The 20,167-nt window shown below is 41.0% G+C and overlaps 1 protein-coding gene across 1 annotated transcript in view; it reads left to right on the top strand.

The window, feature by feature from the left end:
• Positions 1-20,167, top strand: part of arap1 (ArfGAP with RhoGAP domain, ankyrin repeat and PH domain 1) — a 40,658-nt gene that overhangs the window by 5,060 nt on the left and 15,431 nt on the right. The window contains exons 2-19 of the mRNA XM_079575348.1: positions 1,727-1,905; positions 3,975-4,057; positions 4,133-4,218; positions 5,580-5,729; positions 5,800-5,869; positions 5,947-6,067; positions 6,588-6,772; positions 6,847-6,953; positions 7,677-7,876; positions 8,695-8,780; positions 8,873-9,055; positions 16,280-16,448; positions 17,388-17,522; positions 17,686-17,818; positions 17,891-17,993; positions 19,197-19,389; positions 19,465-19,504; positions 19,622-19,785. Coding sequence (XP_079431474.1) covers positions 1,727-1,905; positions 3,975-4,057; positions 4,133-4,218; positions 5,580-5,729; positions 5,800-5,869; positions 5,947-6,067; positions 6,588-6,772; positions 6,847-6,953; positions 7,677-7,876; positions 8,695-8,780; positions 8,873-9,055; positions 16,280-16,448; positions 17,388-17,522; positions 17,686-17,818; positions 17,891-17,993; positions 19,197-19,389; positions 19,465-19,504; positions 19,622-19,785 — 2,387 coding nt within the window. The remainder of the gene's footprint in view (positions 1-1,726; positions 1,906-3,974; positions 4,058-4,132; positions 4,219-5,579; positions 5,730-5,799; positions 5,870-5,946; positions 6,068-6,587; positions 6,773-6,846; positions 6,954-7,676; positions 7,877-8,694; positions 8,781-8,872; positions 9,056-16,279; positions 16,449-17,387; positions 17,523-17,685; positions 17,819-17,890; positions 17,994-19,196; positions 19,390-19,464; positions 19,505-19,621; positions 19,786-20,167) is intronic.

The following is a 20,167-nucleotide window of genomic DNA, read 5'->3' as shown; positions in this document are numbered from 1 at the left end:
CCTGGAAGCCCCAGACAAACCTGTTAGAAGCAACATGTTTGGCTTTTTTACCATCAACAAAGTTTTTTTAAATGAATGTTCAAAAGCAGCACAACTATGAAGACTGATGAACTGATCCTGAATACTTTGCCGTGTGAAAACCGTGAGGAAGCTAAGCAGGGATGAGATGGTGAATATCAGGGAGTCAGGATGAGTAAGTGAATGGTTATTGGTGGTCAGTCAGACGGGTATAGTGCAGATTGTCATTTTCGCTTCCATCAGTCTAACCTCAGAGCAGTTGTGGCTTTTGTATATAGTATATGTAGCTTACCGTCACCTGGTGTGGAATAACTAACATGCATGACTGTAAAGCACTTTTGATAGTTCGGATACCGCTATATGACACTATGCTTTATAATATAATCATAATGTGAAAATGGTTGTTGTAGGTAGGGCTGTCACAATAAATCATCAACAATTTAGCGTCTGTATATTTATTGGCATTTCTCCCCATTCTTTCTTTCTAAAACTTTGATTTTTAACTGATGCAAATTGAGTTTCATTATATTTTGTGTTTATTGCTGCCAATGGCCGCTGGCTGCTCTGCTTTGTGGCGACGACACTAGGGGCCGACATTACTGTAGTACCTCCATATAGCCGCTAGTCTCTCATTGGATTGCATTGCGCTTTAGACACGTTAAAAACAACTTTAAAGCCTGGTTTCTACAGCTAGATATTCCTCCTGTGATAACGCTGGGTCACGTCACGCAAGGCCCCTATGCCCTTTTTAGGAACATGCTTCGCCAGAGCTGGGGAGGGGGAGTCTGTAAATCCACCATGATTTCCCCCTCAAACGTAGTCATTGTGGTAAACGGGAAGGAGTGAGGAGGAGTTGTCTATTCTTTATTCTTTGTGTGGTATTTTAGGACATGATGATGCACTTTTAGAGTATCTAGTATCGTTAGAGTGAATAATTTGGCTTATAGCGACACTTTCTCCCTCTCAATATATCGAACTTGAAATTTGTTATCGTGACAGGCCTAGTGGTAGGGTCTGAATACCATAGAAAAAAATGTTTTCTTTTTTTTGTGTGTATTATTCGAATTTTTTATTGTAACACTATTTACCCTATAGTGGTTCTCAAAGTGGGGTCTAGAGGCACCACATGGGGCCTCCAAAGCTTATTAATGTTGGGGAGAATTTGGGATCGCGATGTCTCAGTCTTTGCAATGGCTGCTATATGGTGATCAGTCTAGAATTTATATCAATGCAAAATAAATTTTGGCTGCAACATGGCTACAAATAAATGAAATGGGTCTGAAAACTTAATGAACCCACTTTATGTAGGTATAAAATGCTCTATGTGGTATCTTAGTTTGTGTCCATGTGCTCTCAGAGAGTGTCCAGAGGTATGCAGGGGTTGCAATGCTGTATTTAGTGTTGTCAGGAGGCGGGCAGGTTTAAACATGCAGCCCATAACACTGAGGTAGTGACAGGAATCCCAGGGATCAGGAAAAGAGGAGTGCTGCTGCAGGTCGGACACTGTTGGACTAAAACTTACAGCACTGGACACAAGTCGGCTAAGCTGGCTGTGATGTGAGTGTTTATGGAGACTTCAGGCTTCGAGGATGTATAAGATCAGCCGCCTGTTTTGGGCCTTCTCTCGCTCAAACTCAATGGAGACTCTTGACACTTGCCCTGATGTTCCAACTAATGAGGACTTGCCCTCTTCACCTCTGTCCGACAGCCTGCCGGCCACGATCACAGCCCCCGATGACACGCAAAAGGACGAAACGCCACAGGTCCCGCCGCGAATGAAAACGTCTCAGAGTCAAGAAAACGTTCAACAAATACAACAGCCAGCGCAGCCAGAGACACCGCCTGGCCCGCCAGCACTGAGGGTCCTGCCATCACCGCGGGACACGAGTGAGTACAAAGCACGATAATACGTTCATCGTGTTTTCATGTGCTTAGGAAATGCATTGCAAGTTATTCGTTAATACATTAGAGTCTGAGTGTTTTGCTCAGAGTTTCTGTCTTCTTCTTTTCGGGGCAGGCTTGTGACACATTTGTCAGTGATGTTGTCAAAATTGACTGACTACAACATGAGCAAAAATCTGAAACCCATTTTTAGATTGTTCTCATGTCACCAAAGAAACTATTTTTGAATCTGACTAAGTAAGGTTTAACTTTGCAACACGAAAAAGACACTCACCAAGTAGAGCAATAATTAAGTCACAACGACAAGTGGATTTTCTTTTCTTCTTCATTTTTACCTTTAATGTAATTGACTGATCAAAACTGTTGTTATTTTTACTATAGCACTGGTATTAGTCTTAGTCGCCTCTTGAGTTTCAGTGTGACGCTTTAGAATCACGTCTAAGAGTCCTTTAGCACAGGGGTGTCCAAACTTTTTTCATGGCCTACCGCATATTGAAGCCGACACGGGGTGAAGAGCCATAGATCGGTGGTTAGTGTCGCGAAACCTTCGACTAGCAGAGGTTTAAATTGTGCCCCACGCCTTTATTTAAGCTTAAATCCTTCATGCCAGCTCTGTCTCACAATGAAATGTTAGTTGTTAGGTTAAATAAAAATAAAAAGGATCATCTCTGATCATGTGCACCGATTCAGCAAGAAGGACGAGGGCCACCAAAAATTGGTCTGAGGGCCCCGGGCCGCACTTTGGACACCCCTGCTTTAGCAAAAGGGTGGACTAATCTAGAAGGGAGGGGTGTTTATATTATTATTGCTTCCATCCATCTTTTTTATGTAAACCTATTCTCAGTTTGTTTAATCTAGCCTCTATTGTTTACTGAAAGAGAACCCTCTCTAATAGATATGGGGTTATTATGTTACCTTCATGTGCTATGGGAAATGTGTGAAGTGGAAATTACGAGGAGTGTTTGGCGGTAACGTGTTACAAAAGTAGTGAGTTACAAAAACATATTACTTTTTTTAGTAACTTAGGAATATAACATATTACTTACAAAAAAATATGGGAAAATATTAGCCATTAATTAACTCAAGTGCATTTAACTGTATGAACGAAAAAGTGCCAAACTCCCCCCGAATGAAATGCTGCACCAAATCAAGTTGGACACTGGTGTGTAAGATCGACACGAGAGAACGGGAATAACGAAGGGAAAGGAAATCCTTGACTGCACGGTGGTATTATTACTATTTACAGTTTATATTTTGCCAGAAATTAAAGACGGTTTAGGTTTTTGTTTGAAACAGGTGCGTAAGAGAAAGAATAGAGGCCAAACGTAGAACAGGAAGAATCTCTCGCACACTGTATACTTGCAACACCAGTGTTCCTTTATTTAATGCATTAAATGAAATAATGCATATTTAATGCATTGAATAAAGGAATGCATTAAGGAATGCAACTGTATGTTGCAAGCATACAGTGTGCAAGAGATTTTTCCTGTTCTACGTTTCTATTTTGCTAAAAGTACCTCAAAGTAGTGTAACTCAGCTACATTTTTGAAACAGTAATATGTAATACAAACATATTAAATTTTTAAAGCTGTAACGACTAATATATAATATGATGATTGCCTTTGTGGTCATAGCTCATAGCAGTCAAAGTCAAACATTGAAAAACACACAAGATCAATCAAGTTAAATCAAATTATTCTACAATGACCAACTGCTCGTACCAACCATCTGCTTTGCTCTGTTAGTTAAGTATCAAGTTAGGTTTTTTTTTTTTTACATGACACTAAATGAAAAAAGAGATTACATTACATTTAAGTATGCTGAATAAATTCGTAATAATCAGCTAAAAGGGGAATAAATCCTATAACATAAAACCAGCACTTTATTTACTGTAGCTTCCAAGTTGAAACATCAAGAGGATAATCGACCGTTTAGTCACTGAAAAATGCAACTTATTCTTTCCAGCGTGGAGATTTGATTTATCTTCCTGTAGTAAATAAAGGTTACTGTATATCTGTCTTTTTTAACATACAAAGCTGTCCGTTTGATTTCAGGATTAGATTCTGTGGATGACAACTCTGACGATTACGAAGACCCGGATCTGTTTTACTCTCAACAGGTGAACATGCCCCTCAGAGTAAGACACTGAAAATGGGATGTCTCTGTTATTATTTCCCACGATGTCTTTGTTTACACCCGTCTCCCTCAATAGGACAGGTCCTTGCTGATGGCCAACCAGGCGAAGCTGCGGTACAGCGCTTTGTGCAGCGAAGACGAGCTGGATGGTGATGATGATGAGTGAGTCACGCATCAAAACAACAACAAGGGACGAAGCAACCACACAGATTATTATTCTCACGTTATACTGACTAAACAAAACATCCAGGGCTGCATGATATTTGGTTATGTGGTACGACATCAGGACTGAATTACAAAAATCATGACGCACAGAATTGAACTACGGCACATTTTTTGGTCGTCACGCTTTTTCATTTGCGGTTGTGTTGGCAAAAAGATGTGTAAACCTCATTCAGGTGGAAGGTCTCTCTATATTGTGGCTTCTCACGGTATGAAATTGTGTCACTTCATATTACAGTAACAATATTTGGTGATACATTAGCCCTACACTCCTGTAATAGCACACCGGAGTCACCGTCAATTCAATTTGTTATAGAAATATTGCTTCTTGCCAAGGTATGTTGCCTCCCACTTTCCAGGACAAGCTCCAACTCATTTACAAAAACATTTATTACAGCATATAGTTTAAAAAAACACAGTATTTCCCTACACTGTTGAGCCAAGCATCAATCGTAAGGCAAACAAGCAAAAAGAAGTCAGTGTTGGCAAAAGGAAATGGTTCTGAAACCCACTTTTTTTTATTATTTCGACCCCCCTGTTGAGAATCACTGATATTGCCAAGTTATATTTGTCAGGATCTGAAACCAAACATGATCATCATGTTATATCATTATGGTGGTAAATGGTGCGTTTTATGTTTTGTTTGTGGTTTTGTCGACAAAGCCAATGTCCTGTCTTGTTCCTGTTTAGGGCTGTTAAATGATGCCGGTATGGTATAGACAAAAAAAGGTTAGGTTCTACCGGTATCGAAAAAATAAAAGTATGGAAAGCTGATACTAGAAAAAAATATCTTTAGATCCAAGTTTTGATGCTGTTGGTCCAGGGACAGCACGAAAGGACTTGAATTTCAAATGAATTATCGCCCACCCCCCATTTTTGCCCAATTTTCCCCTCCTTTTATTTCCTTTTTCTTATTTTCCCAAATTTTCCCCAAATGTTTGCCAATTTTTTTTTACTAATATTTTTCAAATTTTTTTTCCAAATTTTTCACCAAATGTATTTCCCATTTTTCCCTTTTTTTGTTCCATTTTCCCCCAATTTTTTTAAACACATTTTTTCACACCCACACATTTTTGTCACAATTTCTCCCCACATCTCTGGGCATTGGACATTAACCCGATACTGTAAATTTGCAGGTTTGCAGTTTTCTGGTCCTAAACGACAAATATGTTATATGTCATATGTTAAATATGTATAGGAACCGCAAAAATGGCAAAGTATTGTTAAAGTACTGGTATCGAAATAATATTATTCCTGTTTGAATGCTTTTTATAATCAAAAGTCTTTTTTTTGTGTGAAAGTTCAACTTCGTGGTCAGGTAGCTGCAGCCCCCCAGGAAGTATCTACCTACCCCCAAGCAGAGGCCAACTACCCTCCACCAGTCGGGAGGACAGCTCTCAGGAATCAGCCGTCATTAAAATGGGCTGGCTGGATAAGAATCCCCCACAAGGGTGAGGCTCAATCAACTTTCAAAGGTTTTGCAATGGGTACTTCGTCGTATTTAATGCACTTTGTTTGCAGTGCACTTTATTACCAGAGACGATGGGTAAAGCTGGATGCTGACTACATGAGATACTTTGACAGTGAAAAGGTAGTCAAACTCTGTTCTTCTTTTGATAATTGATACCTCGAGGTCAAAAGCTTTATCCATTGTTTGTTCCTCTGTAGGGCATTTACTCTAAAGGACTGATTTCCACAGCCTTTATCACTAATGTGTCGAGTGTGGGGGAGGTCAAGTTTGAGGTGGTGACAAGCAACCGAACATTTATCTTCAGAGCGGAGAGTGAAGGTAATGAAGACATTTTTAGGCATTTAAAGGCTTGGTGATGCTCACAGCAGCTATAATGCTCAATAACATCCTTCAAAATGCTTTATAATATAATTGCTTCATAATTATTAAATATTAAAGCAGAACTAAGTAACACTAAATACTACGCTGACAGAAAAGACAAATGGGGAGACGGATATTGTTCATTGTGCTACAACCCAATTACACAATGGAGAGGTTTTTTTCACTCAAACTTGGCTGTAAATAGTGCTAAAGTGGTGCTAGCCCACAGTTAGCTTTGCAGTTAGCCTGTTAGCTTCTTCTTCATGATTAGTGTGTATTGGGTCTGTGGGTCGGAGCAGGGAAAGTTGCAATTGTATTACCTCCAGAGGGACTACAAAAAGGATTTATTAAGGTAAACAAGTGACGTAGTTCTGCTTTAATTTTTATTTTACCGATTCCATAAAAAAAGTGGATACAGGTGTTTTCATTTTCAGATGTTCCGATAGTTGTTGCATTATCTGTTTGTATCCTCCATCAGCCGAGAGAGATGTCTGGGTGACTGCGTTGAAAGACTGCACTGGGGGACTCCGGAACCGCCAGACCATCTCCCCCAGTTCACCTCTGGCTCCAGAATTTTGTGGGTTTTTGGGCCTCAGAGGAATACGCTCCAGGCTTTACACCGTTGTCACTTTGGATAAGGTCTTCCTCTACAAGAATATGGAGGTACGGGCCACTTTCCTCACCTATCAATTCAAATAAAAGGACTTATTTGATTCAGTCTTTTTGTGCCTCTTCAGGACTACCGTATAGGTGTGGGCATCACCTCCATAGACATGAACGTGGGCAATGTGAAAGTTACAGATCAGCGGACGTTCGATCTCACGACACCTTATCGAACATTCTGGTAAGAAGCATAAAACACCCACAAATGAATACTCCTACAACACAATGAAACCATCAATCCTAAAACTATAAGAAAGGAGTTTATGAGCACATTTACCGTTATCAGCTTTCAACAACTATTTGTTCATGATCTATGAAAATGCTTTACAATTGGATGCAGAAAGGTCTCTTTGTCTTTGTTTTCTGCTTTTAGAATACACTGAAGGACAAAACAATTTTTCACTTCTAGATCAAATCAGGTACAAGACAAAAGATCTGTGTGCTGGTGGTTTGCAATAACCTTTTGCATTTGGTGTTATCGTGCACTGCAAGAGCATCAGTAACACGGTGCATAAAATGGCCATTGGCTGATGATTGAAACCTGTTCTACAACATGACGTGCAGGGACACTGTATCGTTTTATACTATGTACACACCTTTGACTGTCAAGTATAAACTTGGTGCCGAACAGGTTTTTAACACATTGGCTGGACTGCATGATGAAGAAACTCTTGAATATTGTGCAAGAAATGTTATCGCAAGATTTAACTAAACCACTTGACAAGACCACTAAACCACTAAACAAGAATAAAAAAACGAATAAATCATCAAAAAAACCTAAAACTGAATTTTTGCACCTTCTTGAAGTTACTTGGAATGAAAAACCTCACTGACTTTGCAATATATTGTGTCTACTTGCTATATAGATAAGAATGTGTCTCTTACTATTGCTATTATTGCACAGCTTCATTGCGGAGTCAGAGCAGCTGAAGGACCAGTGGGTAGATGCCATGCACAATGCCATCGACGAGGCTTTGTCCAATAGGGAAGTGGCCGAGCGGATCTGGGCGGAGCCAAGCAACAGCTTCTGTGCCGACTGCGACGCCCCCAAGCCAGAGTGGGCAGCCATCAATCTGTGCGTGGTGCTCTGTAAACGATGCGCCGGTTAGTATGTTTACTAAGTTTTGTTTTTTTTATACAAATCAAGACCAACATGTGAAACAGGACTCTTCTCTGACAAATCCAGACTCAAAACTGTCCTGTTAAGTTGTACACAATATGTTCACTTTTATCCTATGGTTTATGAGTTGGTGCCCAGTTTACTTTTTTCCTAAACCTCTTTAGCCCTGCCTTAACTGAGCGCATTTTCTCCAGTTCTTTACCCAGCTTTACCCAAGTCTAAAAGGTTACAGCCTATAGGCCAGTGTAAAGCCTCATTTGAAAGCTACAAAATTGATCTAAACTGATGTTTTTCCTCACATTGTTGTCGTGTTGCCTAATCTGACACTTTTTTGTTGCGTTTTCATCAGATGTTTCATTACATTTTTGTCATGTTTTGACCCTTTTTTTTGTCACATTTTTGTCACTTTTTTCGGCTTTTTTCACTTTTTTATTGCATTTTTGTCACATTTTCACTGCTTTTTTATTTTTGGTAATTTTTTGGTCACTTTTGGTCACTTTTTCATCAAATGTTCATAATGTTTTTTTGCTTTTTTGGATACTGTTTTATCACTTTTTTGTCACTCTTTTGCTGCTTTTTTTGCCAATTTATTTTGTTGCGTGTTCGTCACTTTTTCACTGTTTTTTTGTCATGTTTTTGTCACTTTTTTGTCGCTCTTTTGCTGCTTTTTTTCCACTTTTTTTGTCACGTTTTCATCAGTTTTGTCCAATTTGTAGAACTGTAGAAAATGTGGTCAGTTCAGGTGGTTAAAAGGCTGATATTTCATGCTTTTATATCTAAGAAGCACTTTGATGTGTTTCAGGGGAGCACCGAGGCCTGGGTCCAAGCATTTCTAAAGTCCGGAGTCTGAAGATGGACAAAAAAGTGTGGACTGATGAGCTAATTGAGGTCGGCTTATTTGACGGAAGAAATGTCAACTCGTCTGTCCTGTCGAAGAGTATATTTAAATCATGCAATGCTTAAATACTTCCCTATTACAGGTGTTTCTTTTACTGGGAAATGAGCGAGTCAACAGTTTCTGGGCTGCTAATGTTCCTCCAAGTGAAGCTCTGTCACCATCTAGCTGCACAGAAGACCGGCGCCGCTACATTGCAAACAAGTATCGCCAGGGCAAATACAGGAAGTACCACCAGCTGTTTGGAAACCAGAATGAGCTGAACAATGTAAGTTTATCTTAAAGTTTTATGCGAGAGTTCAAATACACTCCATGTATTTATAGCCTTGGTCTGAAGTGTGAAAAAAGTCATGTAGTTGATGGGGAATGTTTGCAGCTTTTGTTTTTTGATGTTTAGGTTTATATTGTTCATTAAGACCTGGAGCAGTGTACAAGAGTAGAGGTACCTGCTGGTGCCGATAAGGAGAAGGGGATTTTGTTTCTGTGCTGTAAAACATCTAAGTGGATCTACATTGGCACTAAAGAAAGTGAAAACTGTTTCCTAGATTGGCCTCTAAGAAAACGTCTTAATTGTGTCCATGCTGTGCCCGTGTGCCGTGACTTGTGGGTGTTTTAGATCCAGCTGGGTCACTCATTAGCAGCTTAACCCAGTTCACCTCAGACAAAGAGGCCTGCTCACAATCGGCTGTGTGTGTGAATCACATTCAACACTTGACTACCATCTTTTTAAATTCCAAGCATACCAGTGAATCACTGTGTTTGGGAAGATAGCTGAACTGAGATAATCCAACTGTTCCAGTCAAAGCCACTGAACGGCTGATTCTTTCCCTTTTAAAAACCGCTCCACGTGGCTAATGGCCCGTAACGCTTTCTAGTCCAGCCAATTTCTTTTTTTTCCTCAAGCCCAACTTTCCAGATCGAATAACACTTGGCCCGCTCCTTTTGTCTTGGGTGTGTCTGTAGAATGCAGTGTGTTCCATTACTGTGCAAAAAGTCACTGTGCAATATTGTGGTGTTGTCTGCTCTAGTTTTTAAAAGGGAGGGGCTTTAACCACAGAGCTGAGAAATGTGAGTGTGGGATTCGTTCAGGTGGTCTTCCAGTCTCTTCTTCCCCCCCCTTTCCACTTTCTGTCCCTTTTGTTTTTGCATTTTTTTCTGCCCGTGACCTCACTACTCACTGAGAGCTGGAATGCGCTTGACTCCACCTCCGCTCTCCTCCTTCTGTCCCTCTCCTGCTCTACTCATTGTTTGGCTGCCACTGAGGGAGAGTTGATCTCTACTGTCTATATCAGTTTTTTTTGTTAGTTTCTTAGCACCTGGTGTTTGCTTTGTTGATGTTGTTCAAGTTTTTTTGATCCAGTGATTGACACAGAGGAGGGATTCCTGAACTGAAATCCACAGGTGAGTTGTGCGTTCCACTTGGCAGCACTGTGAGGAAACCGTGTTGTTTGACTGCATCTCACTGAGGAATGTAGCCTTGAAAGTGCTTTACAATACTGCTTTTTTGGCACAACTTACAAATGAAATGTGTGCCGGGGGGCTTTGGCTTGCCTCGAGCGGACTTCGGCTTCGTGCCACAATGACTGGTGTGTTGAGAGTTTCAGCATAAAGCTTCTGTGTGTGTTTCATTCAGAAGTGTGGGCTGAACTATGTCATACATTATGAATATGGATACCGACGAGTGTTGGAAAGTTGGTGGCTATTTGCATGTCATTCCTGCACCTCCTCCGCCTTATGCTCTTGTTATTGTTGTCACTGTTTTTGTTAATGGCCTCCTTCTCCCTCTGTGGAGCTGCACGGTTTTGGAAAGAATATATGTGATACTGATTGCCATACAGTGTGTGATTTATATTTTCAAATCAATTCAGTTCACTTTGCACATTCAAGATATGAGCTTTTAGAAGAGACTGAAAAATGAATTGCTGAACTAATCACGTGTATTTCAGTTTGTATAAAGTGTAAGCTACAGAAATGAGACATAGACGCGGTATTTATAACCCACTTACCTTTGCCTCCATTCTTTCTAAAGATCGTAGATTGAACCGTTCTGTAAAATATATATAGCTTCTGTGTATCAATCATTTGCAAAGTCATGTCATCTGAGCAGGTTTTATTACTGCTGTTTGTCCATTACATTTCTAGTGTCTTTTTGATACTGCCATTATGTGATAAGAGGAGATGATAATAAATGTTGCTTCCAGGTTCACATGACCGGTTGCAGATATATTGTATCTGTATACATCTATAACCCAGTTTATATCGTTTTCCAAGGTTGTTTCATTTACTATTTTTTTTTATTGCATAACCTTTTACCGAAAGATTTCTGCTTCATTGTCCTCCTCCTCTTTCTAAGCCGAACTGGGTGAGGTAATGATGGAACAGCCTTCCTCCTCATCTGGATTTAATATATGGACGTGGGCTCACATAAACGTGGGTGGGTCTTCAGCGGAGGGTTAAATGGCCCTAAAGAGAGCGGAGTGTTTGGACATTTCCACCGTACAATCAAACTGCGATAATTGTGACCACTTTCATCTTTCCTTTCCTCAATATTTTCCTTCCTCCTGTTTGTCTTTCCCCGCTCCTCTTCCTGTCCTCTAGGGTTGCAGAGGCCAGAGGGAGCCTCCAGATTTTTTTTTTTTTTTTTTTTTAGGGGGGACGACACACCCCGATACAATCTCTCCTTCTCTCTCTTACACCCCGCTCTGCTCTTGGGAAGTTGAAGATTCCTGAATTCTCTGTTCACATATGTGCATGTGGGTTTCGCTTTTACTGCTCCTCTCACAAGCTGCAGATGTCGAAGGGAGACTCGAGACTCCTTCACACTTTAAAAAAATCCACTTCCTTATTTCTCATTTGTCCTGATTGGTGCACTGTGGTTTGTCTGACGGTCTTGATAGGGTTTGTCCTTACATTTGCAGCCAGATGGTTCAAAGTATAAACAGGTTTTTGTTTTTCTTACATCTGTATTGTTCTTCAAGTGCTGGTCTGTTGTTGGTTCTACGGCTTATGATTTATCACAGATATTGTATAAGCCAAAATCAAGTAGCAACCGTATTTTTGCTTCACATTTTCATCAGCTGCTTGTTCATTGTTAATTTATATTTTGAACTGAAAAATTACATTTACTTTTCCTTTTTTCTTTGTGATTTTGTCAATTGTCAATTTTGGAGGCCATGAAAAAAAAAATCACTTTTTGAATCCAGGGGACACAAAACCACAAATGATCAATTACCGGCATAGACGTTTTAATGGATGAAATTAAATGCCCTATACCTGATTTATTACAAACAATCCAAGAGGAAGCCACTAACTGAATATGATAGTTGTTGGTCCAAACTCATCCCTAACATTTCTATACTTCTCGATATGCCAGTGGGTTTACATTAGGGGGGGATCTGCACCATTTATTTGTGCACTTTCACAACATACTGTATGTACTGTTGTATGCTTGATTTTTAAAATGACAATTAGCGTGTTGATTTTTTATTCTTGTAATGTCATAGGCACATTTCACATCTTGCTTGGGTCAATAGCCTGAGATTTCATGAAATTGACACAAGTGCGATTCGTGTTTTTCCCACAAATCTCTTTTTTTTAAATTTGTATTATTTAATAGGGACAGTGCATGTGAATGAACATCTGTAATTACAATGTAAATATGCCAAATTATAGCAAACATGCTAATTTCCATCTGCAGTCCCTAGGCAGGACAGAGACAATTAAAAAATAAATTTACATACAATTACAGATTAAAAGTGGTTGCACAGTTGATTGTCTTTCATCCACTGTTTAAGGTGCAGTTTGAAAGTGACCAGTGATGGACATTCTGTTATGAAGAGAGGAATCCTTTTCCAACAATGCGTCCCCTTTACAGACAACACAGTTTGACCGAAAGTGGTGTGTCTGTGTGGTGTGTCTGTGTGGTACCTCGCAGTCTCCTCGAGCTGTGGCCCTTCTATACTTCCTTTTAAAATCTATACTGCCTTTAAATATCAGTCATATCAACAAAATACCCCTAGACTTGCTTAAACCCTGGGCAGATGAGTGTGCAGGGTTTACTTTCCCACAATAATCATATTTACCAACATTGCTGTACTTCATATGAGCTTAAATTAATTGACCGTGTTTAGATCAGTACTCACTTATTATATTCCTCAAAATTCTCTTTGGGGCCAGAATATGTGCTTGAATTTGGCCCCTGGACCCGATGCTGCCTTACCCCTGAGCCATACTATTAAATTGCCATATTGGGCCAGTGCCTTAGAAGAGGCCTGCGTCTTGAATTGCTTCCCATTACTGTCAAATCCAACTCTTTTCCAATCGCGCTCCATAACCACAACCGTATGTGCTCCTTGTGATAGCTACATGAATGTAATTAGGCTTGAAGGCCCGTTTGCTCCAATGAAGTCCTCTTTATGGTTTCTTGATGCCGTATGCTTATGAAAGAGGGGAGTGTCCTTGGATATATTGTGAAATATTAAATCTGGGTTAATTTGCTTGTTTGTGTGTGTCTGTGTCGAGGCTCAATAGTGATTAAATAGAGGAGGGGCTGTCTGTGTGTGTGAGTGTGTGTGAGTGTGTGTGTGTGTGTGTTTGACAGGGCGCTGTGGAATTTCCCAATCAGATTCAAAAGAGCCGATTGGTTCAAACAAAGCACAGCCCGTATGAGTCTTGAGAGAGGGCTGCCGTGCGGTTTGTGTGGTCAACTTCAGTTCTTCAGCTGTAAAAACACTGCATCCTCCTTTTCCCATCACAACATATTTCCATTCCTACCACACTTCCTTGTTCTTTAAATAATATCACCAGACAAAGTAATACAGAGGCTTCATATTACACCGAATTGTCTTTTTTTGTTGAGTTTTTACACTTGTTTTTGCCCGATTTAACATTGAGTTTGCCATGAGTATGCTTTATTTTTATTCGTTTGTTCTTAATGTAACCAGGAACTGACAATTAGGGGCGAACCTGTTGTACATGTCAATCAGGAGAACATACAAACTCCACACAGAAAGTTATAACACGTGTAATACCACTGCTGAGGCGTCCAAAGGAATCTATCAAAGCCTGAGTAATCCATAATGCATTGCGCACACATCGTATCACCAGTTCTCGTCCCTGTCCTTCTAATTTCTCATTGAAATTCAGCTCTTGCTCAAAAGAGGCTCTTCAAATGCCACCCCAGTGTCTTCATTGAAATGGAAACAGAATCTCTCGAGTTTGTCCTCGGCTGTTCCCACTCACACAAAAAGCTGACCCAGCATCACATGACGCTAAGGTCTGGTCAGCAGGACAAGACTCATCAGAATGCAATTCATGATTGTGTCTCTGTTGTGTCCCTGTCACTGCCTTCCCAATCTCAAACCTGCTCTTTTCCTGCCAACTTTAATTTATTATCTGTAATCGAGTAGGGTTTTTCCAGATATACAATAGTATCTTTGTGACAATTTATCGAGATTGCAACATATTTAGTTGAAATCAGTCTGTGTATTTCTGTCTAATAATAATAATGATATACTGTGTACTGCAGGGGTCTCTCCAACCTGTATAGCCTTGTGAACTACTTTTATACAACAAGAACATTGGAGAGCAACTTTTGCTTCCAAAACACTTGTGTAAATTGTGACTTAGGTTGAGTTCACCCTGGAGAATTCGTTGCCAAGATTTTAAAGAAAATGACTTAAATTTAGTCCTGACACTTTACAACAGGGGTCTCCATGTACATTTTGCTGGGGGCCAAAATATATCGGGAGTGTATTGCCGAGGTCAATAAACAAAAGCTCCAGTATAATATGTTTTAATTGGGACAATACTATTGAGGAAACATTTTTCAACAAATGAATACTAATGAGCCTGACAAGACTGTAACCTCGGCTTACACTTATATTGCACTTAACAACCCCGTGTCACAAGTCTCTGCTGCACTGTAGTCATTCATTCACTCAGCACTTGGTGGTGATAAGCTACTATTGAAGCCACAGGGGGCAGGGGCAGACTGTCCATTTACCATGTGGCTATTCACCTTATTCCGCCCCACACACTTTTGCCACTTTTTGCGTTGTTTCAAGTTTAATGGTTTTGTATAGCCCAATATCACAACAGAAGTCGCCTCACAGGGCTGCACCAAACATTAAGGCAATAAAACAGAGCAATAAATATGACAATTAAAATTTCAGGTGAATCCAGGCAAATATGTCCAATAGGAGGTAGCAACGAGCGGCGTGGGTGTCCCCGTCCTTAGACTCTCCAGCACGGCAAGGAAAAACTCAAAAACCCGGCAGGAGAAAAGAGAAACCTTGGGGAGAACCACAGAAGGAGAGATCCACTCCCATGGACGGACAGGCTATAGAGACCCAGGGCCGAAGGATCCCTCAGCAGACGGGCCAAGATTGTTGTCTCGGCACTTCCGTTGTACAGACCGCAAAGCCCGTTCATTTAAACAGATAACGAGGGAAAATATTCTCCGCTCAAATCTGATGTTTAGTAGATTGATTTGTGTAAAATGGCCAATGTTCATTTGCACCAAAAAGTCAACTCTGCACCGTTTCTCAGCACAGCCGAAAAACAGCTTTGTTTTCATGTGACTGATATGTGGACTTCTCCAATCCCATGTTAACAGGAGAAAAGGGGCGGGCACAATTCACGCGAGCCTCCGGAATAAGGTGAATAATGTGTTTATATCCTGATCTCTGCTTATGTCAGTGCCCTCTGCTGGACATGTGTGGAATTCTTTCCTTTATTTAAGCTGCCCCCTAGTGGCTGGAGTTAGCATTCTGTTTTTTTTCTTTTAAAATTCATAACTCCACAGAGGAATGGGCTAGAGACTTTCTTGTTTTGTTTTTTTTACATACTCGGGAATTTGCGCTCTACAAGTCAGGGCTGGATTGAATCATCTGGCCTGGCGGGCCGCCTGTTGGAGACCCCTGCTTTACAGTATTGATCCAACTGTTCGCAGATTGTGTTCAGCGTGTTCAGAACAAACAGATAATACATTTCAAATTTGAGCTAAGCGTTTTAGATAGAACGTTTTGGCGAGCTACTGTTGCTACTGGTTGGAGATCCCCAGTGTACTGTATTTAAACAGCCTTCGTGAACTCTTAAAAATGACTGATATTGCAGTATCCATTTACTCCTTAATATTTCGCTGTTGGGAGAGGCTTTTGAACTATTGTTTTTGTGATTTACAAAAAAAAAATTAACCATTAGAATTGTGATTTTTGGCTTGACTGTTTATTGTGAAGCCCTAGTCCATGGGTAGATTTTCACAGAGCTGCCTTTATTGTGTAAACAGTTGCATCTTGTAATCTGGTATTTGAAGAAGTGAACAAAGACATAAGCTGCTCATGCACAACAGTGCTACAGGGAGACGTGAATCATCCTGGTCACTCTACGAAGAGACCATCCATAGGCCTCATTTTGTTTCAGTATATTTTGTCACTCTTTAAAATAGTTCACTGTAAATTAACAATGTTTTTTGTTATCCTCCCCTCTCTAGGCTTTGTGCATTAATGTGCAGGGCAGTGATGTGCTGGAGACGTTGCGCCTGATCTTTTGCGGGGCAGATGTCAATTGCATGACCGATCTGCTCGAGTCCCCACTGCTGCTGGCTCAAGCAAGTTCACAACTTCTGCAGGCAGAGCTTATCAGCCACAACCTCAACACAGGTGGGTGTGACATCATCACCAAACACGCCACTAAACAAGTCCAAATCTAAAAGCACTAAAAAGGAGGAGGAAGAAGAAGAAATGTTGAGTTGATGATTAGATTGTTACGGAACAGACTTTGAACCCAAAAGCAGTACTTAACACGAAGCAAAGTTGACCAAATGTATTCAAAGGGAAGGGCTATCGGGCTGGGGGGCCAATGAAGCAGGTGGGTATCAGGCTGGGGGGCCAATGGAGCAGGTTCGTATCAGGCTGGGGGGCCAATGGAGCAGGTTCGTATCAGGCTGGGGGGCCAATGGAGCAGGTAGGTATCGGGCTGGGGGGTCAGTGGAGCTGGTAGGGGTGGTGCTGGTGTGAGCCGGTGGAGCAGGATGAAACTGCACCTTGGGTCCAGGAGGATTGGTGGAGCTGGTACGGGGGTGCTGGTGTGAGCCGGTGGAGCAGGATGAAACTAAACCTTGGGTCCAGTAGGATTGGTGGATGGCGTGCAGCAGGTTAGTGATCCGGGTTAAATGCTGGAAAAACAAGATACCAAAAAAGATCCGAAACACAGGGAAGAAATATCAGATCTAAGTCTTGAGCCAAGAGACAGGTTGTTGCTTTACTGACAAACTGGCCAAGAATGGCTGCTGAACCCGGGTAATGAAGGACTGGACTGATTGTAGATGGACCTCAGGTGAGTGATGGCAGCAGGTGTGGGGAAATGGCAAGCTCCACCCAGGTGAGTAGGCATACACACACAAACATAGGAGAGGGGAGGGGAGAATATATGACTTACATTGGCATTCTTGTCATACTATATTAGTAACATCGCCAAACAAAAGGGAAAGAAGACCAACTGCATGTTTTCATTCCACAAATCTCTTTCAAAGCATGCCATTCACATTACACTTGCGGTAAGTCAAAGCCAGTCTGATGGGTAACGCATTTTTCTTCCAGACTTGCCCCAGTTTCCAGTTGAAGACATCACTACCACAATGCCGTACTCTGCTCCGTCCTCCGTCTGCCTCAACGGCTTTCTGTTCAAAACGGGCTCAATGACCCGTGTGGTCACAGATCGCAAAGGAAGAGAAGGTTTGTTTCCTTTTTCATGATCTGTTGGTGTAAACTAATGAAAAAAAGTACACTGTTACACGCTGTTTTTAATCTTGGTATAGAATCTCACTTACTTTGGACAATCTGGTCATTATTATTCTGATTATTTTATTCATGCATATATTCTTTGAAATAACTTTAGAGTTTAGCCGGCGCTGGTGCACACTGAACGATGGGAGCTTCAGCTACTATGAAAATGACAAGAACTCAAACCCAAATGGGACTTTAAAGGCTTCAGAGATCGTGTGTTTGGCAGTAGGAAACATCAACCATGGGTAAATCTTTATATCCTTCACATTATCACATTGTGTGTTTCATTATGCATTAATGTACTTTCTTCTGAACAGGTATAACCACACATTTGAACTGTACACGGAGGCGGAGCGTCTCTACTTGTTTGGCACAGACGACGCTGACAGCCACAAAGAATGGATCAAGTCCATTGCAAAGGTGTGATTTATAGATGCTCGGATCAGGCCAGCTTCCCGTCGGTCTTTAGAGAAGAATGACAATGACTGTGTGACCGGGAGCATTTCTCGTGGTTTGGATGTTTTTGTCATTGTCAGTCATAGAGGAGTTTTCTATATTCCACCACAGAAAAGGTTTTAAAGGAATAGGCCACCGTTTTTCCATACTGAGATATGTTCTTACCTGAGCTTAGACGAGTTGATACGTACCTGTCTGCTTTTTGTGAGTGCCCGTGGAAGAGCTTGGTCGCTTCTAACTTCAACCTGTTTGGATCTATAGGAATAAACTGGGAGAGGCCAAATGCTAGCGTCATCTTTGGTCTTTTTGCATGGCTGAGGGCACATAGTTCTTCCATACTGTGATATGTTCTTTCCTGAACTTAAATGAGTTGATACGTACCCGTCTGGTCTTTGTGCATGCCCGTGGAAGAGCTTGGTAGCTTCCAACTTCACCCCCGTTTGGAGCTATAGGAATACATTGAGAGAGGCTAAATGCTAGCAACTTAGCTTCAACTCGTCTAAGCTCATGTTAGAACATATCTCTGTATGTAAAAACTGTAGCCTGTTCCTTTTAAAGTTGATGATAGATACAGTAGATAAATCAATAGATGGTTGGACTCTACCTTGTTTATCCCTAATGAGATGAGAGCAGATTTTAGGGTAAACATTGTGGCGCCGATGGCAAGTCTCTTCTCTACTGCAGAGGTTTGGAGTCCAGATTGCAATCAGAATAGCACTTGAACTGAAGAAGCTTTTTTTGTGGAAAGGCAAATGCTTTCAATTAAAAAAACAATGCAGTACAGGCAACTTCTTGAAAGACATACTAAACAATATGCCGCCTCTTGAGCAATAATGGATTATTTATTAGCTTTAGGCCAATACAAAAGCATAGACAAACACAGCAGGAGCTAATTTGCAACCGTTGTAATTTTGGATGACATTTGCAAATAAATGCAACCAGATGGTCTTGTTTCAACAGCCACAGTATTTTTTTGTCACCCCAATGTCAGATCAATAGAAAATGAAGGGTTTATGGAGTGTAACCAATGCCAAATCTAAACAGTCTAAACATTCCTGTAATGCTATCAGCAAAACAAATGTGAATCACAACTCATCACTCTTGATTTAGTCTCTTCGTGGCTCACTCTGCAAAGCACTGTTAAAGCCTGTGTTTTCTTTTCCTCAGAGCATCATCCCTGCCAGCGCCGAGTCTCTTCTGCGATTGGAGTTTGTCCGGATCGGGAGGCTCAAGTGTAAAGACGGCTTGAATCTGCAAACTTCCAAAGTGGGCTGGTTTGCGTTGGAGGGCTCGACGCTGCACACATACGTGGAGAAGAGCCACATGGAGGAGATAAATCTGCGCAAACTGACTGAACTATGTGAGTAAAGTGTGATTTATGTGTGTGTTGCTATAATATATCAGCTTATAAAAATGCTGTTCATTTTTGTTTCAGCGACCCAGTCTGACGTGCTAGTTCTGGTGGAAAAGGGCAGGCAAGTAACCAATATTGTATCACTGTCTATTTCTGTAGAATACAGTATGTGTAGCTGGGATTCTGTGAGCGTCTTCCTCACGTTTCACTGATTTAATGCGATGTCTTTATTCCTCAGGACCCTGTACATCGAGTGCGAGAGGAAGCTGGATTTCGCGGGCTGGTGCGAGGCCATAAAAAACGCGGCGCAGAGCGGAGCCGACACACTGAGTGAACAGCAGCTCACGGAGACCGACATCCCCGTCATAGTGCACAGCTGCATCGGATTCATCACACAATACGGTTAGATACTCATGTTTTTACTTTACTAACGGGGCTTCCTGTCTGGCACCAAACATTGTGGCCACTATTTAAAGGTGGGTTGTCAGATTTTTACTTTTTTTTTTTTTTTCATTTTACATCTCAGTGCCTAGTTTTACACGGCCAGAATCATCAGAGAACTGGAGAAGTCAGATAATCAGATCCGATGCGTTTATATTCACTTCAGAAAACTGATGTGTGTGCATGTGCCTGTTCGGTTTTACATATTTAGAGCAACTAAACTATTGATACATCTGAAACCAGTAAATTGGTAAGGTCATGGAAGGCCAGGAAAAGGAAAAAAGATTCTGCACAAGCTAAACATTATAAAACTGACAAAATACATGTAACAGTTACAGTTACC

This window comes from Gobius niger, assembly GCF_951799975.1.
Source record: "Gobius niger genome assembly, chromosome: 1".
Taxonomy (NCBI): domain Eukaryota; kingdom Metazoa; phylum Chordata; class Actinopteri; order Gobiiformes; family Gobiidae; genus Gobius; species Gobius niger.
This window is presented reverse-complemented; position numbering and strand designations above follow the sequence as displayed.